Source organism: Struthio camelus, chromosome Z (assembly GCF_040807025.1).
Source record: "Struthio camelus isolate bStrCam1 chromosome Z, bStrCam1.hap1, whole genome shotgun sequence".
Taxonomy (NCBI): domain Eukaryota; kingdom Metazoa; phylum Chordata; class Aves; order Struthioniformes; family Struthionidae; genus Struthio; species Struthio camelus.
Genome location: NC_090982.1, coordinates 38,950,593 through 38,974,325, shown reverse-complemented (window position 1 = coordinate 38,974,325; position 23,733 = coordinate 38,950,593). Strand labels below are relative to the sequence as shown.

Here is a 23,733-nt window from a genome sequence, read left to right as displayed (position 1 = left end):
TCGTAAATTTAAGTATAGCATTAGAGCTTGCTCACAAAGTAGCAGGTACATTGTCAGTAAGCGCCCGCACAGGCACCGTCCTGTCATTGAGATAGTTAGCAGAAGTATCATACAGTAGTAGCAGTAGTTCTAGGGTTCTTTAGCCATGAGCAGGACAGCTCCAGAACCGATGAAAAAAGGTTTTTATCTCCCTTCGGGATATAATAATAATGACAATTCTGAGCTTTCAACGGCATTGACATCTTGCTGTCTAACAGATAGTCACGTAGACACACATCAGTTTACTACAAGAACAGCAAAGAAAAAGCCCCAAACAAAACCCCCACAGACTCTAAACTAAAATTCAGGCCCAGATTGTACACAGGTACACTTCTGTGCACAGGTTTCTGGGCCAAGACCAAGATCCCAGGCACGTTGTGACTCCTGCTTTAAATATTTGACTAAAACTATCCCATCAGTAGGTGACTCATTTTTCATAAATCTGCCTGGTTTGATTCAAATCAGCATCATAACTAGAAGCCAAATAATTAAGTATGCCAGACCGCAGTAACTAACGCTTTCAGTACAATTGGATCCTGATCCCGAAAAGTGCCACCACAAAAGAACAGAACAAAGAATTGTCACGGTTTCAGAAGAGGAGCCACACTGCCCTTACCAAAGGGCACTTCATGATCAAAAGGCATCAGATACAGGAGGCATGGGGCTAATTAAATAATCAATATTAGCTGCTATTACTAATGGCCAATGGCACAGCTGAAATCTTTTAACATCAGCATACCATATAACCAGCATGCAGAGCTAGATCCTAGCACTGTTAACAATAAAGTCCCCAGCAGCACTCACTGCCTGCCACGGACTCCGAGTGCTGGGGCAGGATGCAACAAGGTTGGAGAGAAACACAAACCCCAGCTGAAAAACAACCCACTTCCTGCAGAGTAGCTTGCTCCATTTCTGTCTTTCACTATGGATCACACTTTGATTGTGACAAAAAAATGCTCTTATGGCTTTCAGGCTATAAAAGTAAAAGCAGTCAACTAAGCCAGTTCTTGAGCAGAACCCAAAGTTTACTTTATACGGGCCATGACTGCTCTAGTTTTCATTTTAACAGACATTAGCTGCCCTCAGGTCCCAGCTATCCCAATCATCTGCTCAGTCTTGCTCTCTGCCCTCACCAGCTTAACAGCTGTGCACGCAGGGGTCTGCGCCACACTCACTCTATCACTTTAGGAGTTCCTAGGACTGCAGTCAGAGGTGCTGGCAGAAATCCACCATTACCCACAGAAAGCAGAGATAAACTAAGAGGTCCCGATACAATCGGCACCTGCTCACATCTCTGCTCAAAATTTGAGCCACCCAGCAAGAGTTTTTGTCCTGTTTAACAGCTGCCAGTCTTGTCTCAAAGTGCTAAATCCCTCTCAACCCAGCTTTGCTTGCCTGCACCCTACATGCTTAGCATGGCATTCAAAGCTCCCCATGTGAAACTGCAAACATCTGGGCTGTTAAATAAAGCATACAGAGGCTGAAAGAGATGTTAGGAATAAGAGCTGAAGCCTCAAGGGGCAGGCACGCGTTCTGATCATGCCCCCTCCCAAAGGGAGAGGCGACACGGGACCCCATTCAGCCTTGGCCACGTTCCCCCAGCAAAGGCAACACAGTCCTGGCCGACTGCTCTGTTGACTGCACTCCTTGCCCACCTCGTCAGCGGCCTCTATAACCTGTTAGAGATTGGTTAGTCCGAACTCTGGGGTGAAAGCAAGGTGTCATGAATTTAATAAGCCAGCCAAAGCCCCTCTGAGAAACACAAACACGTTCAGCTGGCAGCTAACCTCATAACAGGCCATGGAGACTACATATTGCCACCTGCACATTTCCTCCGATTTACTTTGCCCTGGATTGGGAGGAGATGAAAGGTCAGTTTTCCAATAGCACACAAGCACCCACATTTTGATTGACAGCCAGCCGAGGAAAGATTTTTGTACGTCTCAAACGAAGGCCCTTCAGCAAGCACCATGGCAAGCCTTACCAAATCATTAGAGCCTTCTTGCAAACGGTGGTATCCGCCACGAGGAGAGGGCGGACGCCTTTTTTTCCTGCACACTGAACCTTCGTGGCATAAAACCAAGCACACAAGGAAATCAAAACCTCGAGTATCTCCTAGTGCGCACCAGCACATCCAGTTGCTGCCATAACAACTATGAAAGAGGCAGCAGATGAGAGGTTATTTTCTGCACAGAAACATCTGAAGAACTCTTTTCCTCAGGAAAAGAAGAAAAGAACACTCCAAATTTTTTTTTTTTCCTCCTTCAGTTGTGAAAGGATTTTGAACCCCCTGCAAGCAAAAAACCTGCTTTCAAAGTTCTCCCATGTAGTTTTGGCTAGCTCAGACAAACAGGAAAAAACAGTCCTAAAGAACTAAGTTAATTAGAACTGTACAAGTTTACTTGCTTTCGCAGCTGAACAGTTTCTTTCCTTCCCCCCCCCCCCGGCACTTGCAACAAATAGCTGTGAAAGTGCTGTGCATACTTTCAGGAGGAAAAACTATTAAATAGACCCTTTTTCAGTGTAATCCAGCCAGAAAATTAATTTGCCAGTGTGCAAGCCAGGAATTTCAGATAGGCCTTTAAGCACATGACAAACAGAATACATTTATTTATATCCCTAATATAATGCTTAACAGCAAGTTAAATCACAAAATAAATCAGATGAGCATCATGCGTACACAATCTGTTCCATCAGTGAGACAGTTAAAAAAGTCCACAGAAGCATTTCAGATTAATTTGAGAGCTTTTTCTTCCTCCAAAAATACTATATACAGACAGGTTCAGGACTGAAAAACACTCCACTTCACTGTTCCAAATTGCTGTTATAATTCACTAACACACACGCACATTTTTCTTGACCTGTACAGTGCTTGCTTATGTCAACTTTTTTTTTTCCTAGATATTTCAAAACACTGTTTTGTCCCCACATTATTCTGGCCAACACAACCTGTGAACATCTGGATAGGGAAGGGAAACTACACAATTAAGCATTCAGTTTAACAGAAAGGGAAAAAAATACATTCAAGTCTAGATTATTAAAACACGCAACAAAGTTTCTTGCCACCTCAAGTCCCTTGCTGGGGAGAAGGTGAAAGGAAGAAGGGCAAGACACATTTAATGCCCCTACAACGATGCTTGATCCCTGTTTAACTGAACCAGAAAGTCTAGTGCTTATGATGAAAGAGAGGTCCAGCACATTAAATCTTTACTATAGCCTATGTGGTATTGTTTCACAAGCCAAGAAGGCTTGCCCTTCTTAATATAAATACAATAAAAATACAGAGGTCAGTAATTCTAGCTAACTAGAGGTGGCAGACTATAGACTGTACGCCTATCTGCATGCAACAGGCAGAGTTACTCACTAGGTAAGAGGAAAAGTTGGGCAGAAGAATTCAGTCCCCCCAGATCAGTAAGAGTCAGACACTGCAGAAGTCTTCAGAAGCCAGATCTAACTATTCATGAATTCCTAACTGAACTAAAACGCTTTAACATATTTCACTGTATTGCTATTCCTGCTCCCTCCTCTCTCCCTCCCTTTTCAAAGAATATAATGTACAAAATGTGGTTCAGAGACTTTTGTTTCCAAAGAGGCTGAAAATAAGTTGGAGTGTTTTTTGTTTGTTTGGAGGCAGGGATGTCTTTTAAATACACAAAATCCAGAACAGCGGTTTATGCAAGCTATTCTCCCCCCCCATAAATAATTCCAGTTTAAGTTTCCCCTGAATTTTTAGGACTGAAGAACTCAGTTCCACAAGTAATTTCAAAGACTCTAGGACTAGCCCTCCTTGCTAATACCAACCACCATCACACACAATTCTGCATCAGCTTCAGGATCGTGCAGCCTCTCCTCCTTCTCCAGCTCCAACCGGAGCTGCGTTCAGTTGTGCAAGCTCAACTTTTCCAAGGGAACATCTTCATTCTTGCTCAGGTTTATGGCCAGACCTTCCGTCAGTAGATATACTCTACCACTATTAAACTCCTACCTCTTTTAACATTGAGGGGAAGTAGGAAGGGAGTGAGTGATATCCAGAATGGGAGTGTCCACGGATATGAACAAATAAGATTGATATTACCTAATAATTCTTGACCTGTTCAACATGTATCTCTCTACAGGAAAAAAAGAGACATAAGTCAGAAGATTACTAAACTATTCCCAGAGATCTCTCAGTTAAAGCAGGTTCTGCACCCTGTTCATATTTCTCTGCAATCATAGTAAAGCACTGCTATCAATGAGCCCCTCTCCAACCGCAGGCTTGGCAACAACTTTCACACCAAATTTGATCGCAGATTGCCACGTTAGTCTAGTCTGTGTCTGCAAGCTTACGTTGTACAACGGACAGTCTGAATTAGCGCTCATCATCATAACAAGTGTATTCCAGAGCGCAGACAGAGCTGCTAACTACACAGTTATCACTAAGGGTTTGTGATCAAGCATAAACCTCCTGGCACATGCAGAAACAACCCTGATTCCAGAGCTAAACCTCCTTTGATTATATTTCCCTCCCTACCCCCACATTTTCAGCACATAGTCAATTCTTGCATTTCACAGTTAGGCTCAGGTATTTGTCACTCTCCCCAATTCATTTCAGATGTGTGATTTAATACACCAAACACCTGCTATCTTGAAGCTCTCCAACATGAAGTCAAGGAATTGCATAGTGACAAATACCCTCCTCGAGGAGCCATAAAAAAAAACACCCACACAACTAATAAGCTGCAGCTCACAAAGCTAGTGCAGAGCACCAGCTGAGCAGTGCAATAGCTCACTAGTCTTCTCAGAATTATCCCCTAGCCCAAGTCTTTCTCCCCCCACCATTTTTTCCCCTCTTTTGAGGACTCAAGCTACTAATTCATAGAAGTTACTTATTATTCACCACAGTCTGCAACACCCAATTCATTAACTTTTCTGACTTCCCTTATAATTAACAAGCCACATGCATCCACACTACACACAGAGCAGCAGCTGAGGCAGCAGGACCTCACTTAGCACTCATTCGAGCTGGACATACGTTCTACTCTGCAATTACTTAGTGATCCCAAACGTAGAAAACGCAGTATTGTCACACAGCACAGACAACACTGAAACGCAGCATAACAAACATACCTTTGCTAGAAAGGAAACAGATTTGCAACTTTTCTATTTGTGGACTTCTCTTCCCACCGTTTCACAAAGAAGCTGGCAAATAACTGAGGAGTAAGTTACTAAGCACCTGTTCCGACCATCAGGCTGCTTTCAGATCACAGCTTTCTCATTTCTTCCATCATTCTTGGCGCTCAAGCTCTTTGAGTAGTTTTAATTTCTCTTCTTAGAAAAATAACCAAAGTCTATGCCTCATTTATAAGAGTCAGAAGGACTGAGCGATAACAGTGGAAAACAGTTTCTCTGGAAGAAAGACCACTGCAGACATACTAGATCACGTATATGTTCACTGCACAGGTAATCAGAAAGGTCCTAGAGCAGAGCATTTGCAAACAGGGAGTATTTTTAAAGGGTGCTCTCAAACTGAAGCATCACCAGACGAGTTTTTTGGGGATAAACAAACGAATGGAACATTAAACACGCTGAGCTATCTGCTACTCATCCGAAGGTGCAGAAACTCCACATGCAAGAGTTTTGCACTGCCATTCACAGCTGACCGCAGGATTTTATGACTTCTATTTATCACAGCTCAACACTATTGTTGGCCACCGTCACAGGGAGAGGGGCAGCGGGGGCTGCAGCAGCAGGGCTGGGTCCCCCCACAAGCCCAGTCCACCAGGGTGCCAAGACCCACTAGATGGTGCTCTTCTACCGTATATTTAGGATTTATTTAGCTTTACCACAGTAAGAAAAATACTCACTGGAGTGGGTGGGAAGACACTTTTGGAAGAAGGAAAGAGGATGAAGCTTTACACGAACTGTTTTATCAGCTTGCTCCTCATCACTCCTCTGTGAGCAGTACTGGCTCCATCACGTTCACCTGTCTCCTTTGAGACAACATTAGATCAGAAAACTGAGCTTCATCCTAGTATCAGAAACCTCAGGGCAGGGTGGGGAAGAGGGTCCTGTTTTTTAAACTGTTGTTCCCTTTGAAATAATTCAAGGCTCAGATTATTCTAGCAACAATCTCCACTAGTCAGGCAAATACCAAGTCATACCACAAGGCTCCTATGTCACTAATGCAGGGGTTTCAAGTAGTCTTTAACCATTATTGAAAGTAATTTTAACAAAAAATACAATTCGGGTTGGAGGCAACAGAACGTCATTTAGGTCATAGGCAGCGCAACCTGACCTTTAGTTTTCTGAACTTTTTCCAGTTTATACACTGATAAATGTCACAAGTTCACTGCACACAAAAAGAAAGACGATTTTTCCCAGATGGCCTATTTCGCCTTCATTTCAAAGTAACAGTCTAAGCTCTCACATACCCCCTCACACACACAATCACAGACTGAAAGATGCAGCTGACATCCTGAACAGATTAAAAAAAGAAATAAAAAAGCAAAGAAAAAGAAGCAGCAAACAAACTAGGTTGTTTTCAGAAAAATTTTGACGTAAAGGTGGTGGCTGAAACACAAAAGGCAATAACTTTGTCCAGGAAACAGCAGCTATGTACATGCAGGATCACAAGAGGAGGAATAGCGGGTAGAGATATAGGGAAACTTCACTGAAAGAGGAGGAGGAAGAAGAGTGTGGAAAGTACTAAGGTAACAAAACATAGAAGAGCACATCAGGAAGGATGATCATCATGACCAGATAACTGAGATTTAATCAAGAACCTACTTCCAGTGGAATTTAGGAGACAGGTGCCTGATTGCCAAATACCCAAACAAAAAATCAGAAGAGAAGAACTGAAGACACCAATTACCAGCGGGCAGTGAAGAACCACGTTACCATCTATGGACCCTACTTTCTAAGGGAAAGCTCAAAAACAAGGCTGAAACCAAGAGAAAAAGTTAGGTTTGACATGCATTAGGCACAGAACAAATCCAGTGCTTTTTTCCCCCCTGTTTGTAGTTAATCTGTAGATAAAACTGCTATTATATGTGCAGAGTACATAGAAAAAGAGTATTTTTGATTTTTTTTTCTTTCCTTCCTTAACACAAGTCATAGCATTTACTGCATGATTAGATCACTTGGAGACAGATTAATAGGCAATATTAATAACCATAAGATTAATAGGCAATATTAATTATTTTTAACTACTAGAGATCTTCTTATGATAACATTAGGAAGTTAAAAATAGACGTTAAGATGCCTGGTAGCATTGTTTCCAGTTTTACTGGAACACTGGATTATTCCTCCTGTTTTAGCACAAACAAACTTTGTTCCTGTAGAGTACTACTGTATTATAATTAACAAATTGATATCTTGGCATAATAAACTGACCTAAAAATCCACAGAGGTTCACACCTAAAAGATGGTTCTAGACATAACAACAACTTACTTACAGTTCTTACACTTTTAGTTCACTAGCTGGCTCCCTAAACCTTTTGTTCACAGCAAAATATGTTTTTCTTAGGGAGTAACACTCTATACTGAAATATCATCTAATTTCATAATATAATTTATGTAATCACTGGCAAGTACAAAACACTTGTAGTGTAGTAATATTTCAAACATACAGATTTGAAAAAAAAAAATATGTATGGTTAATATTTGAGATATTTCATTTAAAAATAAAACTTGCAAGTTACCAATGCTGCTGCATTAGATGCATTTTACATCCTAGTGCAATCTCATTGCAAGGGATTAGAGAAAGAATTGTCAGGAAGAGATTAAAATAGACTTATGTAAAGCAGGTCATTAAATATCTAATCCCAGTCGCCATCCCCTCAGGGATTTGTGCAGAAACGAACAGACCAAAATTACCGTGGTTCAGCTCCTCTTAGCAATGCCACCTACTGCAAACCAAGTCCAAAGGGAGCATATGCAACTCGTAAGAAGTAGCAGGGAGCCCCTCAGTTCAAGCCGAGGGGCAGAAGTTTTGAAAGCCACCCTCTCCCCCTCGCTTACTTGAGGGATGCGGGCAGCTTGAGCAGTGTTTTCAAACACTCAGCGTTAATTGGTAACAGAGACTAGATCAAAGTCAACCGAGTTCCTTTAACCTGCCCCACATGCTCTCAAGTCTTCAAGTTTCACTTAACCTAATTGTAAAAATGGCTAGTGTCGCTCTGCTCAGGGTGGCGTTAACTTCATTAGTTGCTCTTTGTACAACTTTGAGGTTCCTTGTTAAAACACATACACACACAGAGGTATTTCAGGCTAATAAGGGTGTATTGTTATAATCTAGCATTACACGATTCTGACTGCTTTAAGTAGTTGAAATGGTGCAAACTCTCTTAAATGATAAATACTGGCACAATGCTCAGTTTTCATTGAAATGTATTTTATAAATCCTTCTCATTAGGCCAAAAAACATACGCCTACTAGCTCTAGACAAAGAGACTAAAAATAAATAAAAGCCACACACATCTGCTATTCCACCACATGAGATCCTTCCCCTATCTGATGGTGCATTTGTCTGCCGCATCTTGCCCAGAACACAGCTTCTGCTTCCCAAGAACTATTTTTTTGTTTCTTTTGCAATCTAATGATTATATTAAACTTCAGCAGAACAAGACTCTGGCCTGGATTGACTATTGCAATACAAATAAACAAAAACTCACAAAGAGAGAGGACGAACAGAAAGAGAAAAAAAAGCAACTAAATACATGCTTCAGACTTCTTACTGTAAAGAAATGGCTCACCAGTACATTTGGTGCCAGTATAAAAATCTCAGCTTAGTAGTTTTGCACTGGAGGTTCTTTTCTCCCAGAAAAAGAAAAAAAAAGTACAGTTGATTTTGAGGAACAGGTCTTATAACTCATCTTTCACTTGAGGCAGTCACAAAGCTTGGTATTTTAAGACACCTCTCTCATCATTACACTAGCAGTTCTTCACGAGATACCTAACTCTACTCAAGCTTAGCACAAGGGACCTATAGCTCTGCACTTAAGGTTTCTGATTCCACTCCAGCAGCCAGCCTGCTGAAAACTAGGTATCACCACATTTAACTTGCATCCATCAAGATTTGTTACCAACCTATAAATTAAACGCACAATTCTAGGCGAACACGTCCAACAAGGATAGCTGAACTCACCCAGCACTGAGGCAGCTCATAAGGGGTTTCCATTTTACACTCCTCTGGAGCTAGACCAGCATCTCACCCGTTTGCTAACGAGCATTGCAGCCTCTTTCCTTCTCCATACGCAGGGCTCAGCCCCATCTGCTGAGCAGGTACAGACTCACCCAGCAGCAAACAGGCTCACTCACTGCAGCTGAGATTATAGAGGCCAGCTCACCCCACCTGTGTTTCTCAGCAGCCGCCAGGAACAGCCTCATCAGGTGCCTGCTCTCACCTGGGAGAGAAGCAACCCCAGAGGCGTGCATGTGCACGCTCCTTCTCACAAATGCCCAGGCACAAGAGCTAACCTTCGTTACTGGGACTGTACTTGAAAGCAAGAAGCGGTGAGAGGAGAGAGAGCTGCAGTCAACCCACTCAGCAGCTGCAGCAACTAATGTTGTAGGCAGGAACTGTATAGGCAGCTACTCATGCAGGACACCTGAGAGTGTTTTGGAAAGAAGGATGGTCACCAAATCAAGGGGAAAAACAAAAGCAAAACCAAACAAAAAGCGTCCTATTTGCAAACAAATGAGAAGTTTGCTACTGTAATAGTCCGTACCTCCAAATAATATGATTTCTATGTTCTTCTTTCGCCCTAACGAAGGAAGGACCCCAGGCTTATGTAATTTGAAGTTTATATATGGCTAAATATAATATAATCTTATAGGGAAGAGAGCCACACCAAAGACTTAGCTCCCTTTTTGCCCTGACGAGGCTCCTTCTAACTGTGATGCACTGGCAAAAAAGTTTTGCTTTTAACACAGTTGCATAGAGAAAGATAGCAGATTAAAATAGATCTTCATGTATGTAGGAACTGAAATTTATTGCTGAAAAGACATTCCAAAGGAAAACAAAATTAATCAAGTTTAAAAAAAAAAATTTGTGTTTCACTTCTCAGGAAGCGGCTCTACTGTGCAATCGTGTAAGATTAAATCTGTCTCCCGGATTCTTCCTTCTATTGTTTGTGTTAAACACAATAAAAATATATGGTAAGAGGTAGGAAGGGGACCTAATAATCAGGCCCGTATTCTTATCAGAGCGGTAAGTTGCTACATTTCTTATAAAGAACAGAAAAACATGTCTGAAGTGCTTTAAGTTCCTGGACCTATTTACTTTCCTCATGTGCTACTCCAACCACTTCCTGCGAGAGCCAAGGCGATCAAATCCATCATGTTTTCAGACTGTGTTTATTGATTAGGGCAGGCAAGGTAGCTTTTCTATTAATTGAGTTTTTTCCATGCTTCCTATCTACAAATTAAGTTCACTGTTGCAGCACATGGCTGTCTGACAGAGATCTCATTATGAGCCCGATACTGAAGCTCTTGTTCACTTCACTGATTTTGTGCAGTGCCCCGAAACGCCCATCGCGTTCTAACAATTTGCTGTGTTACCGCATCACGGCTAGCCTTGTTGGAGCTTTATTCCTGTTATCACCTTGTTGCTGTTTTACCGACAGCTATATTACCAGTCATCATCCCGCTGCACGTCCCACATGTTACTACGGCTCCTGCATCTCCCTGGTGCTGCTGCTCTGGGTAAGCATCCCTGGAATTTCACATCTCGGGCAGTAATGCCCACGGTCGTGCCTGTCCAGGCAGCCCTTGAGAGGGGGTGTCATTGCCCACAGTCGACGATGGTATTATACACTGTGCAAACCAGTACCTTACCTACCCACTAAAGCATTTGATGAAGCAGGGCGTCTAGATAAAAGACGGCTAGCGCGGAGTTCACCTCGGGGAAGATGACAGTACTATGGTTAAGCAGAAATTGAGACAGTGCTTATTGAACTTTTGCTGCCTTCCGCGTCAGCATCCACCAGGTTGGTAAAATACTACTGCTTCCCATTTCCAGCAAGAGTTTATTCCAGGCCCCAGCTACAATCTTCACAGTTACAGTAGAAAGTCTGAAAACACGACCTTGGCAAACTCATCACAGATCCTGACTATTTTTTTTCATCTTCTTACACTCCTCAGAGGAAAGAAAAAACAATTCACGTTTACTTAATGCTTGGACTGATAATAATGCAAGCCTCTAGATATCACTCCAAGAGTGAAACATGCAGCTATTTACAGAACTGAATTGCTTTATTTTTTTTTTTAAGTACATCCTTCACGCATCCATGAGGCAGACAATAAGCCATTCACCCACACGGACAGCACCCTGCAAAAAGTCAGGTGCTAGAAGCCTATTTGCTTCTCATGACAATATTCTCTTGTATACTACCACAAAAGCAGAATCTGTTGTCTCATTCCCACCCAAGCCGCTCATTTGAGGCATTTTCTCCTTCTGATTAGCAAGAACCCCTCAGTCAAACGGAAGGTGTATTTTTGGTTATTATTAACAAAGCCGAATCACTCACCCTCACGGGGCAACCAACTCCCATACTTTTTGTCTTGCATTTCTTTATCAGTCCCCAGCGCCACTAAAGCTGTACCTCAAATTTTCCACAGACTTCGGTAGCTCCTAACTTCACAAGAAAACTTTGCAAAACTTCCTCTTCCCTAGTACTATTAGTTCTTTCTTTCTCAAGTCAGTGTTACCGTGCATAACCCCATCTCATCAGACTGTCTTCTCTACTCCCACGGCTTTCTTCCAAGTTCATTGAGTGCTTTTTTTAAAAACAAACAAACAAACAAACAAACAAGGAACAAAACCCCACTCTTTCCTGCCTGGAAGTAGAGGCTCTGAAGCACAGCTCTGCCCGAGTACTCCAAGAGGGTACGTCAGCTCTATACAGCTGCAGAGGATGAGTGAGCCTAAGGAAGTTCACAGGCTGCAATGAGCACAACAACATCTACTGAGGCAGCCACCATACTAGAGAGCAGAAAGGATGTAGCGCACACTTCTGTAACAAGATGAATGAAGTGAAAAACAGTCGCAGGCTTCCACAAAAGTCAGGAAACCACAGTCATTCAGTCTCTTCCAATACGCCTCTAGGTATGCCACCTTCTTGTATGCCACCTTTTCACCTGCTTCTATCAGGGCATCTGGCTGGTACATGGAGTTTTCTGTCTCCTTGCTCAGTAAATGAGTTTCTCCCTTGCTTATGATTCTTCCAGTTTTGCTCTCCTCCGGTATTTACAGCAGCACAGAAAGAGCCACAGCAATCCCAGATATCTGCTTGTAGCTTCCTATATACTCACCAAAGTATTGGTGTAAGTTTATGCAGAAATAGGCACAACTCACTGTATGCAGATTCACTGCATGTCACTGTGGTGGGTTAAGCACAGAGCTGAAGAGATCAAACACTAGTTCCACAGTAAAAACAAGGCACATAAGATTAGAAACAGGAACTGAATAGATGTGAAATAGTTATCTAGGACTGTCTCAATCAATTTAACAATGAAGTAAATCTGATCCATATTTTGTTGCATTTTATCTGTGGAAACAAGAACGGTGCATTTTGGGAATGTGCAAACCAGAGAAGACTGACCAGTTCTTGCACAGGCTTGGTCCAGGCAGCAAAAAGAAAAAGAAGTGGAGGCGATCCTAACCAGGAAGGACAACATCAGCTCTGAATCAGAGCAGCTGCTTTTTAATATACCACAGAAAACAAAAATGATGGGAGCCAAACCAACGAAGCAAAGCTTCAGTGCCTCAGGCTATTAGATAGATCTAGGCTTTTTCCCCTGCTATTCCAGGGATCATTACAGACTAATTATGCAGACTCTTACTCCATAATCTTGTAGCCCTGTAAATCCTGAGATGCAGTACGAACTGATGAAACACCCGCTTCTCCTGCTCTTTATTATAAAACCTATAAGGTTTTGCGGCTACACTTCAGCCAAGACGTAACTGTTACAAGACTGTACATAAAAACGTTCACTGCCATCCCAAATCACTGGTATGACATTCTGCCCCGAATACAACAGCTGGTTTACTGTTGATTTAATTTTGATTCATTCTTGGATGGTAATGAAACTGAATGTTTCGCTCAGAAAATACTCCCAGCCATCTCTGCACCTTATATATATATATTTATACATAAATAAAAATAAGGACTCCCTTTACCATCACTGTAACTTGTAGTCTTTATCCAGTTTCTTATCAGTTACCTGTCACAAGGCACAAAGGCTTCCTCAGCATAAGTGAAAGCCCTCATTCCGAGTACCTAGAATTGATCCCTTTTTCTTCCTATCTGGTGCATGAGATCATTTAATAAGACACAGGAACTTACAATAGGCACGGCACAATTGCCATTGCTAACATACTTCCCTGTATCTCTTTCCCCAGAAGAAATACTTTGGGCATCGGAAAAGTAAACATAAACCACCATTTCTTTTACTGGAATAACTCGCTTTGAAAAGATTCACTAGAGATAGGAGGACAAAAAAAGAAAAGAGAATTATAATTTGCTTAGCACAAAATTGTTACCTTTCAGTGGTGACTGTGCAGACTGAGAATAAAATTGTGTGAGGTTCAAGGACACTAACCGCTTTTTTTCCCCTGTCTGCCTATCAGAAACAATTGCAACAGTGCTAGACTCAACAAGATACAGCCTAGCAGGTAAGCGATAACTGAGTGTCAGTGACAAAGGTCAGAATTAAAAGGCATAGTTTGATAACTGAGAAAAACAAGGATACACATGGCCAAGTATGGGTGCAGAGTTGAAGAAAAGTGAACAGAGGAAGAGAAACAAAAAGTAAAGGGGAAAAGGCTGGTTTTCATGACACCGGGCAGCAAGAGATAAGAGTCAGAGAGCATACTCAAGCCCACAGGGCACAGGGCTGAGCCCGTGATGTCACGTTACCAATTTCTTCAGCGCATGATGAACAACTCTCCGGGGAGCAGTCAGTGTACAGCAGATAACTACACCGTCAGGAGTATCAACTTCTCCCCACACCTGATCCACCGCATCAGACCGAAAAGATACACTGACAAAATTGGTGTCCATTAACTAATGCTAAGAGGTCTGAAACAAGTGACTAAGAAAAAAGAAGTACTGTCTCTGCCATAAGTCTGCAGATGTCATTTTTCTATAGAGATCTAAACCTCCACTGGAAAATTGTATGGATACCCAGAATCAAAAAGACAAAGAGTGCCTGCCACAAGAATTTGCACAGTGCTTATAAACTACAAGATTTGCAAATACTTGCACCAAATAAGGGCAATCTCTGGTTCCATCAAACAGCAGAGATCCCCTTCCAATAAAAATGACACGAGTTCAAGTCATATCCCTTGTACAGGCATCATCAGATGAGCCCATGAGGGCTAACTGCGAACTGTCGTCTCCTTCTCCAGCTCCTGAACAGTCTCCAAAACATCTGACCACAGTTGTGCAGAGCCACTAGAAACCAGGATTAAACTCAGTTTGTCTGAGTCTGATAAGGAGAGCAAAGCTCCATTTCTTGGACCTATAACAGCATCTCTATCACCATTTCAGCTCCCATGAGAGCTGCATTTTGTAGGCCTCTTTCCTTCCTTCCACCAGTCCAACCAGCCGCCACTGCGACACTCAGCGAACGTGAGCCCTCTTAGTAAGCAGGGGCAGGAAGACTCTCAAGCCACCATTGCACAAGACTATTTTGCTTGCCCACATAACTCCAGGGACCCTGCCACAAAGTTAATGTAGCCGTGCCCGAGCTAGTTCTAACCTAGCTTACTCACTAATACTCACTGTGTGTCCACAACAGCGTTTGGCTCATCAGCTAAGTACCTGATGTGGTTAGCACAGCCCTAGCTCGGGTGAGTCGAGAGGCCCTTCAGCACAGGCATACTCAGTGTGGTCATTTTTTTACAGGCTAGAAAGCATACACTCACCCTGTGTTAGTATATGATGGAAAGCAGCAGTTTTAAGAGGGCCGTGGTGCTCGGCAAGAGAAACTAATTCTTTTGTGGACAACAGGAAGAATGTATAAACTTGAAGGAAGGAAATCATGTCATGGTTGCTACTCGGTGAAAATGTTCCCGCAATTACCCTTTCAGGGAAAAAAGTCAATTGCCCTCTCTCTGTACTTGTTCTTTAATGCTCAGGTGAAACACAGTTGCCATTCGGACTTTTTATAAAAGGTTGTCGTTACATTTTACTATATAAATAGATTGTTTTCAAAGATAAAGGTTAATATTAATGGCTTATGAGTTCAGAACGTCACTGAGGCTTTCCAATTGGTTTTAAGGGTATTTGTTTCTTTAAAAAGAATAAAGACTTCTCTATCAGAAGTGGGTAGAATGTGAACAAAGCAACAGAGCCAAGGCCAATTCTCCTTGTGACCACAGGAGGAGAATAGCTTTACTCTGCTGTATTTGTTGAAGGTTATATTTCTGTTTGTTTGCTTTCTAAGAGGAGGACTAAAGTACAGAGATACTGCATAGCCAGACAGCCTTGCGTTTTATTCTACAATCAAGCAGAATCTCAGTAACTAAAAGGCCTAGATGGCTGCAAATTAAAGTTGTACATAGTTCTGGAAAGAGACGTTAAATGAGAAAATGCGGGTCAGGGAAACCAAGAAGTCCAACACAATTTTCGATCTGGTTAAACAATGCCACTAAATACAGTTCGTTCAACGTGTTCCATTTCATAGAGGGTATCTAAGAGGATCAAGAGTGTGTATTTCATTCCTTTTTTGCCTTCCTTCTTTCAAGACTCCTCATATTTATTTGGAATTTCCACTTCCGAGGAAATGTGCTGGCTGCCTGGACCTTTGCTTCTTGCCATTGATGCTAATCCTGTATTTTCATAGTTACTATATTTTCCCTCTGTTATTTCTGTCACAGATTTCATCACAGTTTGCTTAACACTGATCACAAAATAAAATCTCTATTTAAAAAAGGAAAGACCAGTTTTTGAGTCATACAAAGAAACCAGAGAACAAATTGTGCCGAAAGACTAGATTTCTGTGAGCTAACCAGTAAAACATGAGAACAGTCCAATGCATTTGTGTTGCTTCATAACCTATTTATAGATGCTGCAGATCAGAAGAGAGAGTTACATTCCACATGTTTGTTCAGTCTCATAGACAAACCCTTACTACCATGTAGACCCTAACTAACGTTTAAGGGAATTTCTGGAGGACTTGGGCTGTTAATTCAGCATTACGGAAGGTCTTAAAATTTAGAGAGACATGGCATTTGCGTTTTCTGGACTAACCTAATCTTTATAGTCATCTTCAACAAACAGAAAACTGTACAAGTTTGCAGTTAATGTCTGGCATTTTCTGTGAGAAAAACAATGACTAGACAAACCGGTTTTGTTCAGATGTTTTGTGATAATTTGAGAATTAAATTATTATCAGTATTTAAGCTGAACTGCAATGACTTTATTTTATAGCAGCTATGTGCATGCATGAGCACGAATTTGGTGCTGTGGAAGTGCAATGAAATAATGTTGACATTTCAAAAGGGTTGGATATAGTCACTTTTAAAAGATATGCAATTATATTGTTCAAACCTGGATAATTAGAGACACGTAGGTAATTTTTAAAGTAGAATTTGTGACAGGGAACATTATGACAGGGACGCGCTAACCTGGCAATGAAACATTAGTTGAATTAGTGTTCTTGTTTTACACCCCTTCTTCTTCTTTATTCATCAAAACAATTCGCTGTTATTAATAATTATATTCCAAAGACATACTGTACCTAGAATTGGAGAGATTTGTTTCAAAATAAGCCTATGAGGCACTGTGGATAAAAGGAAAACCACTTTATGATGTCATGTCAATGTTACTTATTAACTGATTTAAATAACCAGCCTGAGCTTGAGTCACACCAAGAATGCACTTCCTATCGCAGCGAAACGCTGTGCTTTTGAAATATCACTCTAGAGCGGAACTTATTTAACTCTGCAGTTAACTCCATTGAAACGATGAGAAAAAGGAATTCCTTGGAGGACTCCGTTTTTCGTTTTGAAAGTCAGAACAGCTCCCGAAAGTCAAGTAATGACCCTTCAGTCAGCCCTACAGAGAGTTTTGGATCAGTATTTTTAAGGTAAATTCAGATCTGTGTCTGAGTGTTCTGTATGTGCTTCGTGCCTGGACGGTGAGGGCAGCGACACAGGAGGGCACTGGGACACACACAGTAATGAAAATACCCTAACGAGGAAGCTTAATTTGGGAAGGCAACGCATGCAGAGATGGTAATTTCACCTGTGCTACCGCTTGTGCTGGCAATGGGAGAGCTGGTGTAAAGCAGAAATGTGTGAGGATGGACAGGAGGTGGTTGTTCTCTGCGTCTGCATATCCACTTCAGTAAAGTAGCACTTGGAATACGTATAGCACGGTCCACTAATAAACTAAAGTCTTAAAACATCCCTGCCAGGTTATCAAGGACTATCTGTGACTCGAGTGGATCTGTGTACAAAACAAAGGTAAACTATGTTACAACAGAGAATTTGACAAAATATTTTCATGTGTATTTTGGCCTATAGGAAACTTTACAATGCTTACTCAATTGTCTTTCAAGGGAAACGCTGCTATAAGAACAAAACGTATTCATGTCAGTCGAGGCTTCTAAAGGGTTTTCTAACAGAATGATCTACTGCAAAGATTTTTTAAGGGCAGAGCTATCTTCTTACTTTGGAAGCGTGGATTCATTGTCGAACTGTGGACTCGCACCAAGGTTGATTCATCGCCAGGAAGGGTTCTGGACAGAGGGTGCACATTTTAGGCGCCATAGATAAACGAGGAAAGGCAGTGTCAGAGAGTTACTGGCACTTAGCACTTATACATCCACTGCAGGTCAAAGACAGGTAAATTTCAGTAGTATCTATTTCAGCCCTTTACAAATAAAATAAATTTAAAATATTTGTAAAATAATAAATATTAGTAATAAAATATTATTATATATTATGTTTTGATAATAATAATAAAATATTTACTGTTTCTTAACCAGCCTGAGAATTCTCCCCCAAGCCCTGTCCTCGATATCCGCCCATTGCCCAGCCCGCCCTGAGGAGTGGCTTGCAGGGAGCACCTCTACATATTCTCTGTGGGACTGAATTATTTTTCTTTGTAGAACTGTACAAATTCTTTATACGGGGTGACAGCTAACATCACTAATTAGGTCACAGGTATAAATAAGTTTGCTGGCCTCGTTTTCTCCTCTGGTGAAATATAATTAGGGTTTTTTATTATTATATCTGCATAAAGTCTTTTCTAACAACTCGAATGTCAGAGCATCCACCAGTCTGAACCCAGAATGAGGAAAGAGAAATTACAAGTTTTAATTAGAGCTCTCAGAGGCGCTTACCTAGAATGAATCAGTTAGAGCCTGCTTTTTAAAACAACATCCGCATGTGTATTTGTATGCCCCTTTTGATCTCAGTGTTCAGTTAGGCATGGGAGATGAGTATGTACAGTGAAGCAGGGAGGGTTCAACACAAGTAGCTGATGTTTAACTGCTGCTAATTCGGGCAGCATAAAGTTTACCCTCTTTTCGCTGCCCTGCTTGGAAAACGAAGCAGACAGATTTACCCGCTTCCTTATTTACTAATAGATAACTGGTATACAAACCATACGTGCTCTGAAAGCAATGTGATCAGCCCTTATGAAGAAGAGAGTCCTTTGCCTCATATTTCTCAATAATCAACTGGCCTGCCTTATAGCAAGTGGCAGGGGCAGGCCCTTTGGAAATTCGGTTTACTCAGCTGCTATTTCAGGAAGAAGGATAATGTGATCATAAAGCCCTGTAGTGAAACTATACCTCTGTCAACGGCAAACAGTGGAATAACAGGCTGCAAGAACGAGACAACCTAATAACAAGAGTGCACGTTTGCACACTATGGCCGGACTGAGCTCTCTCACAGAACTTGCTTTTCATGTGTTTGTCACAGTTATGATATGCTTATCCGAAATGAGGCACATGGAAAATCAGGGAAGTCACTTCTGGGAAACGGAAATGCAGGCTTTGCATTTTTAGGTACTATTTTCAGGACAATCCTATTCACTTAGGGAATATTTCCTGTATATGAAGACGCATATACAGAGACAATTTACTATATTAATGATTGCAATTATTCATGCCTGAGGTCAAAGACTGACTATATACCTAAGCTGTTATATACCTCTGTCTTTACCTCACTGTAATTGGCACTCTGCAGATGAGCATGACTTCGCCAGAAACCAGGGGGTGATTAACATTTCACGTAGGGGAGCTCACAGTTTATCACCATGGCAGCATGTTGCTTCTGACACAGAACTGATTTCAGAAGCAGATTAAGGCTCTGGAGCTATAGCTGAAGCGTCAGCCACGTACACAGATCAGAGACTGATATTGATAAGAGCATTGGCCACATGTGCATGCAGCATTTCATCAGTATGAATTTATAGAACTGTCCTGACATCAGGACAAAACATTTTCCGGTAGTCCTCACCAAAATATTGGCAAAAGCCAAGGGGATCTCAACCTCCCCGTTCGAACCTATCCCTATAACGGACGTGAGCTAAAACCCAGCATCCAGATTTCCTACAACTTAGAAAAATCTCAAGATTTGTGGGTTTGACCAGTCTTCAAAATTATCCTGAAAAAAATATGTTGGACATGGGGATGTGATTTTTAAGTAATTTGGGTCAGGACTACTGACTGCGAGTTCTGTGAGCATCGTACTGCTAAAGGATGTTAACATCAACCTTAGCAGTAATCAAATAGCAGAGGTATAAAAGATCTAAGTATATCAAATGCTTGTAAACTAAAATAAAGATTCAGCATTGGCCAGCAACATTAAAATTAGCTGACATAAAACAATCAGAAAGGATTTCCAGTACGGAAAGTAATGTTTTCTAAAGGCATAGTCATGGAAACGGGAGTCAAAAGGGTTCTTGACTCCAGTCCTGGTTTGGCAGCTCATGTGGTGTGTGGTCGTGTATAAATCAATGCAATACTATACATACGTTTTCCATCTATGATTTGGCACTAATATGAAGCTATGTTTTGCATACTGAGGTTTGGAAAACATTACTTAGGAAAAACTGTGTAACTACTTGAAACTGTAACATAAAGGGTAAAGACAACGTTATGTTGCAGTTGGGTTTTTGTTTGGACAGAATTTTGGACAGAAAAAAAAAAGGACCCATACATTCAGTTTTTCTCTCTGAAGATTTTATTTTAGATGGAAATTGAAGTTCTTTTAAGCAAATGGACTTTGGTGTTAGAATCATATCTCTCAGAAATATCTCCAATGCACTGCTGTAACGCTGAGGCTTAGTTCAGACAAATTCAAACAGCAGTGTTAAAGAGAGAAGCAAATATCCACCACCTTCTAAAAGATGTATTATCTTTACAGCTCACTTATGAGCACCTGAAACACTGCCAACCACTTTACTCCTCAATGAGTACTCCTCAATGAGTCTGGGATTTGGCATTTACCCTGTGCGGCCCTTATGACCAAGACATTTCTGGATAGAATTTTCTCTGAGAATAATACAGCTGCTAGTTCTGCCTGAGACAAAACAGTAAGTCCATACAGCTCAGTAGGACAGCTTATTATTCATAATCCCTCTGATGTAAAGACTATAAGAGAACTGATAGCATCATTCATTCTTTTACGTCATTTTGGTTTCTTGCGTCCCTCCCTCTAGTTTTGCTCTCCTCAGGGCAGGAGCCATCAAGTCCTAAGTTCTTTGAAAAGTCTACGTACTATTTTTCTACTGGAAGATTCAATCTATTGCTTACAGAAGCTATATTTTCATTTCTTTACCTAGTTGCACATTATACTGCTGCTCGTTAGAGACTGCCAGACGATCAAGGTTTCTCTTGACTAAATGATCACCAGTTTTACATATACCATGAATATATGTGTGCATGCATATTTGATTCAAGAAGGTATCCATACATATTCCTTTACTATATGCAGTTTCAGCAATTACATACACACCTGATTCATTAGACACACAGCTGTTTGATGTCTTAAACATACTGGTGCCCCTGGCTTGAAAATGTTTTCCCTTTCCCATCCCATACACAGAGATGCTACATTTGCATGTGACCCAGAATTTCCTTTGGGCATATATAAATGGAAGATGACGGATTAAGCTAAGCTGACTCACAAGGGCAGAACAAGCAATATTTGTGTTTAGCTCTTCCTGCCTAGTTGGCCCATGTATTAAATGGTGGTTATAACTGCACAAATTGGGTTTTACTGCCAAGAGATTTGGTACTTTTGTTTTATCAATGACAAGGTCTAGGCATTGTAACATTCCAATAATGCCAACCGTGAAGCATCTGGGACAATGTATGGCTTAGGAAATACGCCCTGACTGCTCTTTTCTCATAAAGTAAGAGGAGACCGTGACCTGCATTTTTCTGGTAAATGGTAATTGCCTGAGTGCCAATTCATAGGCAGCAGAACTGAGTTATTACATGCACATGTTTCCATGAGCATTTTGGAGAGAGATGAATGTTCCTTTACTTCACCAATTCCATTGCGTTTTGCTGAGGTTGCATACTGCTGTTAACCCTCCTTTCCACGTTGTTGTTTTGCTCATGAGCACACAGTGTCTTCTTTGACTCCACGCAGAAAACTGTGTGTAGGTCACTAGTATCAAAATGGCAGTACACGTGCTGATAAAGTATATGTACAATGTGTTACACACTCACTGGGAGAGGAGCTGACACCATGTTACTAATACCCCAGAAGTTGGGTGTGTTTTATGTTTTATTCCTAGAAAGTTCAGCTGACTTACATGATGATTTCTCTGCTTTTTCCTGCTAGGTGCCACAGTACATAATTGTATATTGCATCCAATTGCTTCAGTGCTGAGCCATAACGAACAGCCTCAGCACGCCCCATCGTTTGTGTGCTCTAACTAGCATCCAGTCTAGCTTACCTCACATGCTCTAGGCACTTTCCTGCCCAAAGTGGAGTTCAACCAAAGCAGTAGTCTAGACTCCTTTAAATACAAAACTGGAAAGAATAAGTAGATAATACTTCTGGCATATTGCTCATAAGAAACCTATCACTCGATACAGGTGATATAAAGCAATCTCACATTTTTAAAAACAAACACATGACTAAAATCTTAATCCGGGCAGGGGATGGGATTCAACTGGTCAGAATTGCTTGATATGCACAACTCACTGTTCTGGCCCCTAGTTATCCTCCAGGATCTATTTAGGACCTTGGTTTATTCCATTTCTTTTGAGCATATTTCAAATATGCTGAGTGATTTGCAGATGTTTCTCAACACTCCTCCTTGAGGCAGGACTTTCAGCAAGACTAGATCAGGTCAGCTGTTGCTTTGTCCAGCTGAGTCTTGAAAATCTCCAAAGATGGAGAGCCTACAACCTCTCTGGGCAATCTCCTCCAATGCTGCAGCACCCTCCAAGTGAGGAAGGTTTTTCTCGTTCTAAGTAAGGATATTGCACCTCCCAAGCTGCAACCCATTTCCCTCTGTCTTGCCACTTGTGGCTGACTTGTATATATTCCAGAAATGAAAATCTTTTACTGATTCAACATCTTTCCAAACACATCTAGCATGTGTCTCGTGCTACCACAAATTCTCTATCTATGGTATCTAACATAAATCTGCTTCCCTGTTGTATTTGTACTGAATAATGGAAGGAGTTATTTAATGGGTCTTTCATCCCTTAAAGGCTTCCGAGGCATTTGAATATCTTTCACAGCATTTTACCAGATGCACAACACAGTATGGAAAACTGAAGACAAGATGTAACCAGGGATATGGCCTGTAACCCAAAAGAGCCTGCATTTAGGTCCTGCTAATGCTCTATCTCTTTGCACATCTTAACATCCGATTTTGGGAGTTTTGAACAATTTTTCCCATTAATGGTTTTGACAAAAATCACCTAATTCATGGAAAGCATTTAGACTGTTACACCTACAATTTGGAAATTCGTTGTACTGAAACTAATTGCCAGCTTTACCTACAAGTTCTCTATAGCTACACTTTGTATTCATGACTGTAACAGACAAAGGATATTAGAGAAAGATACATCCTGTGAGATAATATTCACCAGCTTGCTTTTAATCATAGGTTACTGCAGCAAGCATTTCTCTTTTAGATCAGATTTGTTTTCAGCTTAAAAAGGAAAAGGTCTTTCTCCGCAGCTGGTTTTGTGGGTGAAAAATTAAAATACAATCTTTCATACACCAAGCCTACTTCATTAAACATGCAGAAAAAAACATGGACACATTTTGGGTACCTGAATTTGTGTTTAATATAGTAGCATCCATCTCCAAGGGAGCTGTCTGATGCAGTTTTAAACTCAGAATTTTGTTAAAATGGAAATTAACTGTAACATTGGAAGGAGCAGATAGAAGGGTACTTTTGACTTTCACCCTTCAGAGTAGGGGCACTTCCTGGATATAGGAGGAGGAGCAGGGCAAAGGTGTATGAGAGGTCCCTACTGAGGAGAGACGTGTTTAAAGTAGACAGAGTGCCAGAAGTCACTGTAGTGATTTCTGCTCTGTTCCTGCACAAGGATGTTCCCTCCTATTTACACGTGCTGATACCTACCACACAAACTGACAAATACTTAATGAACAGTCTTGATGACTGCACTGAAAGAAAAACATCATACTGTTGATTAATACTGTTGATTGATGCATCGATATTGTTGATTAAGACAATTTCTGACCCCATTTATTTCTGA

The 23,733-nt window shown here is 41.2% G+C and overlaps 1 protein-coding gene across 4 annotated transcripts in view; it reads left to right on the top strand.

Moving 5' to 3' along the window:
- The first annotated feature begins 16,839 nt into the window (after nucleotides 1-16,839).
- LOC138064840 (GRAM domain-containing protein 2B-like) overlaps nucleotides 16,840-23,733 on the top strand; it is a 43,687-nt gene continuing 36,793 nt past the window's right edge. For 3 of the 4 annotated variants that reach the window (XM_068928935.1, XM_068928939.1, XM_068928932.1), the window contains exon 1: nucleotides 16,919-17,112. In XM_068928935.1, coding sequence (XP_068785036.1) covers nucleotides 16,991-17,112 — 122 coding nt within the window. In that variant the 5' untranslated portion in view covers nucleotides 16,919-16,990. Of the gene's footprint in view, nucleotides 17,113-23,733 lie in introns of all 4 variants that reach the window. The other variant, XM_068928931.1, reaches the window with a different exon arrangement.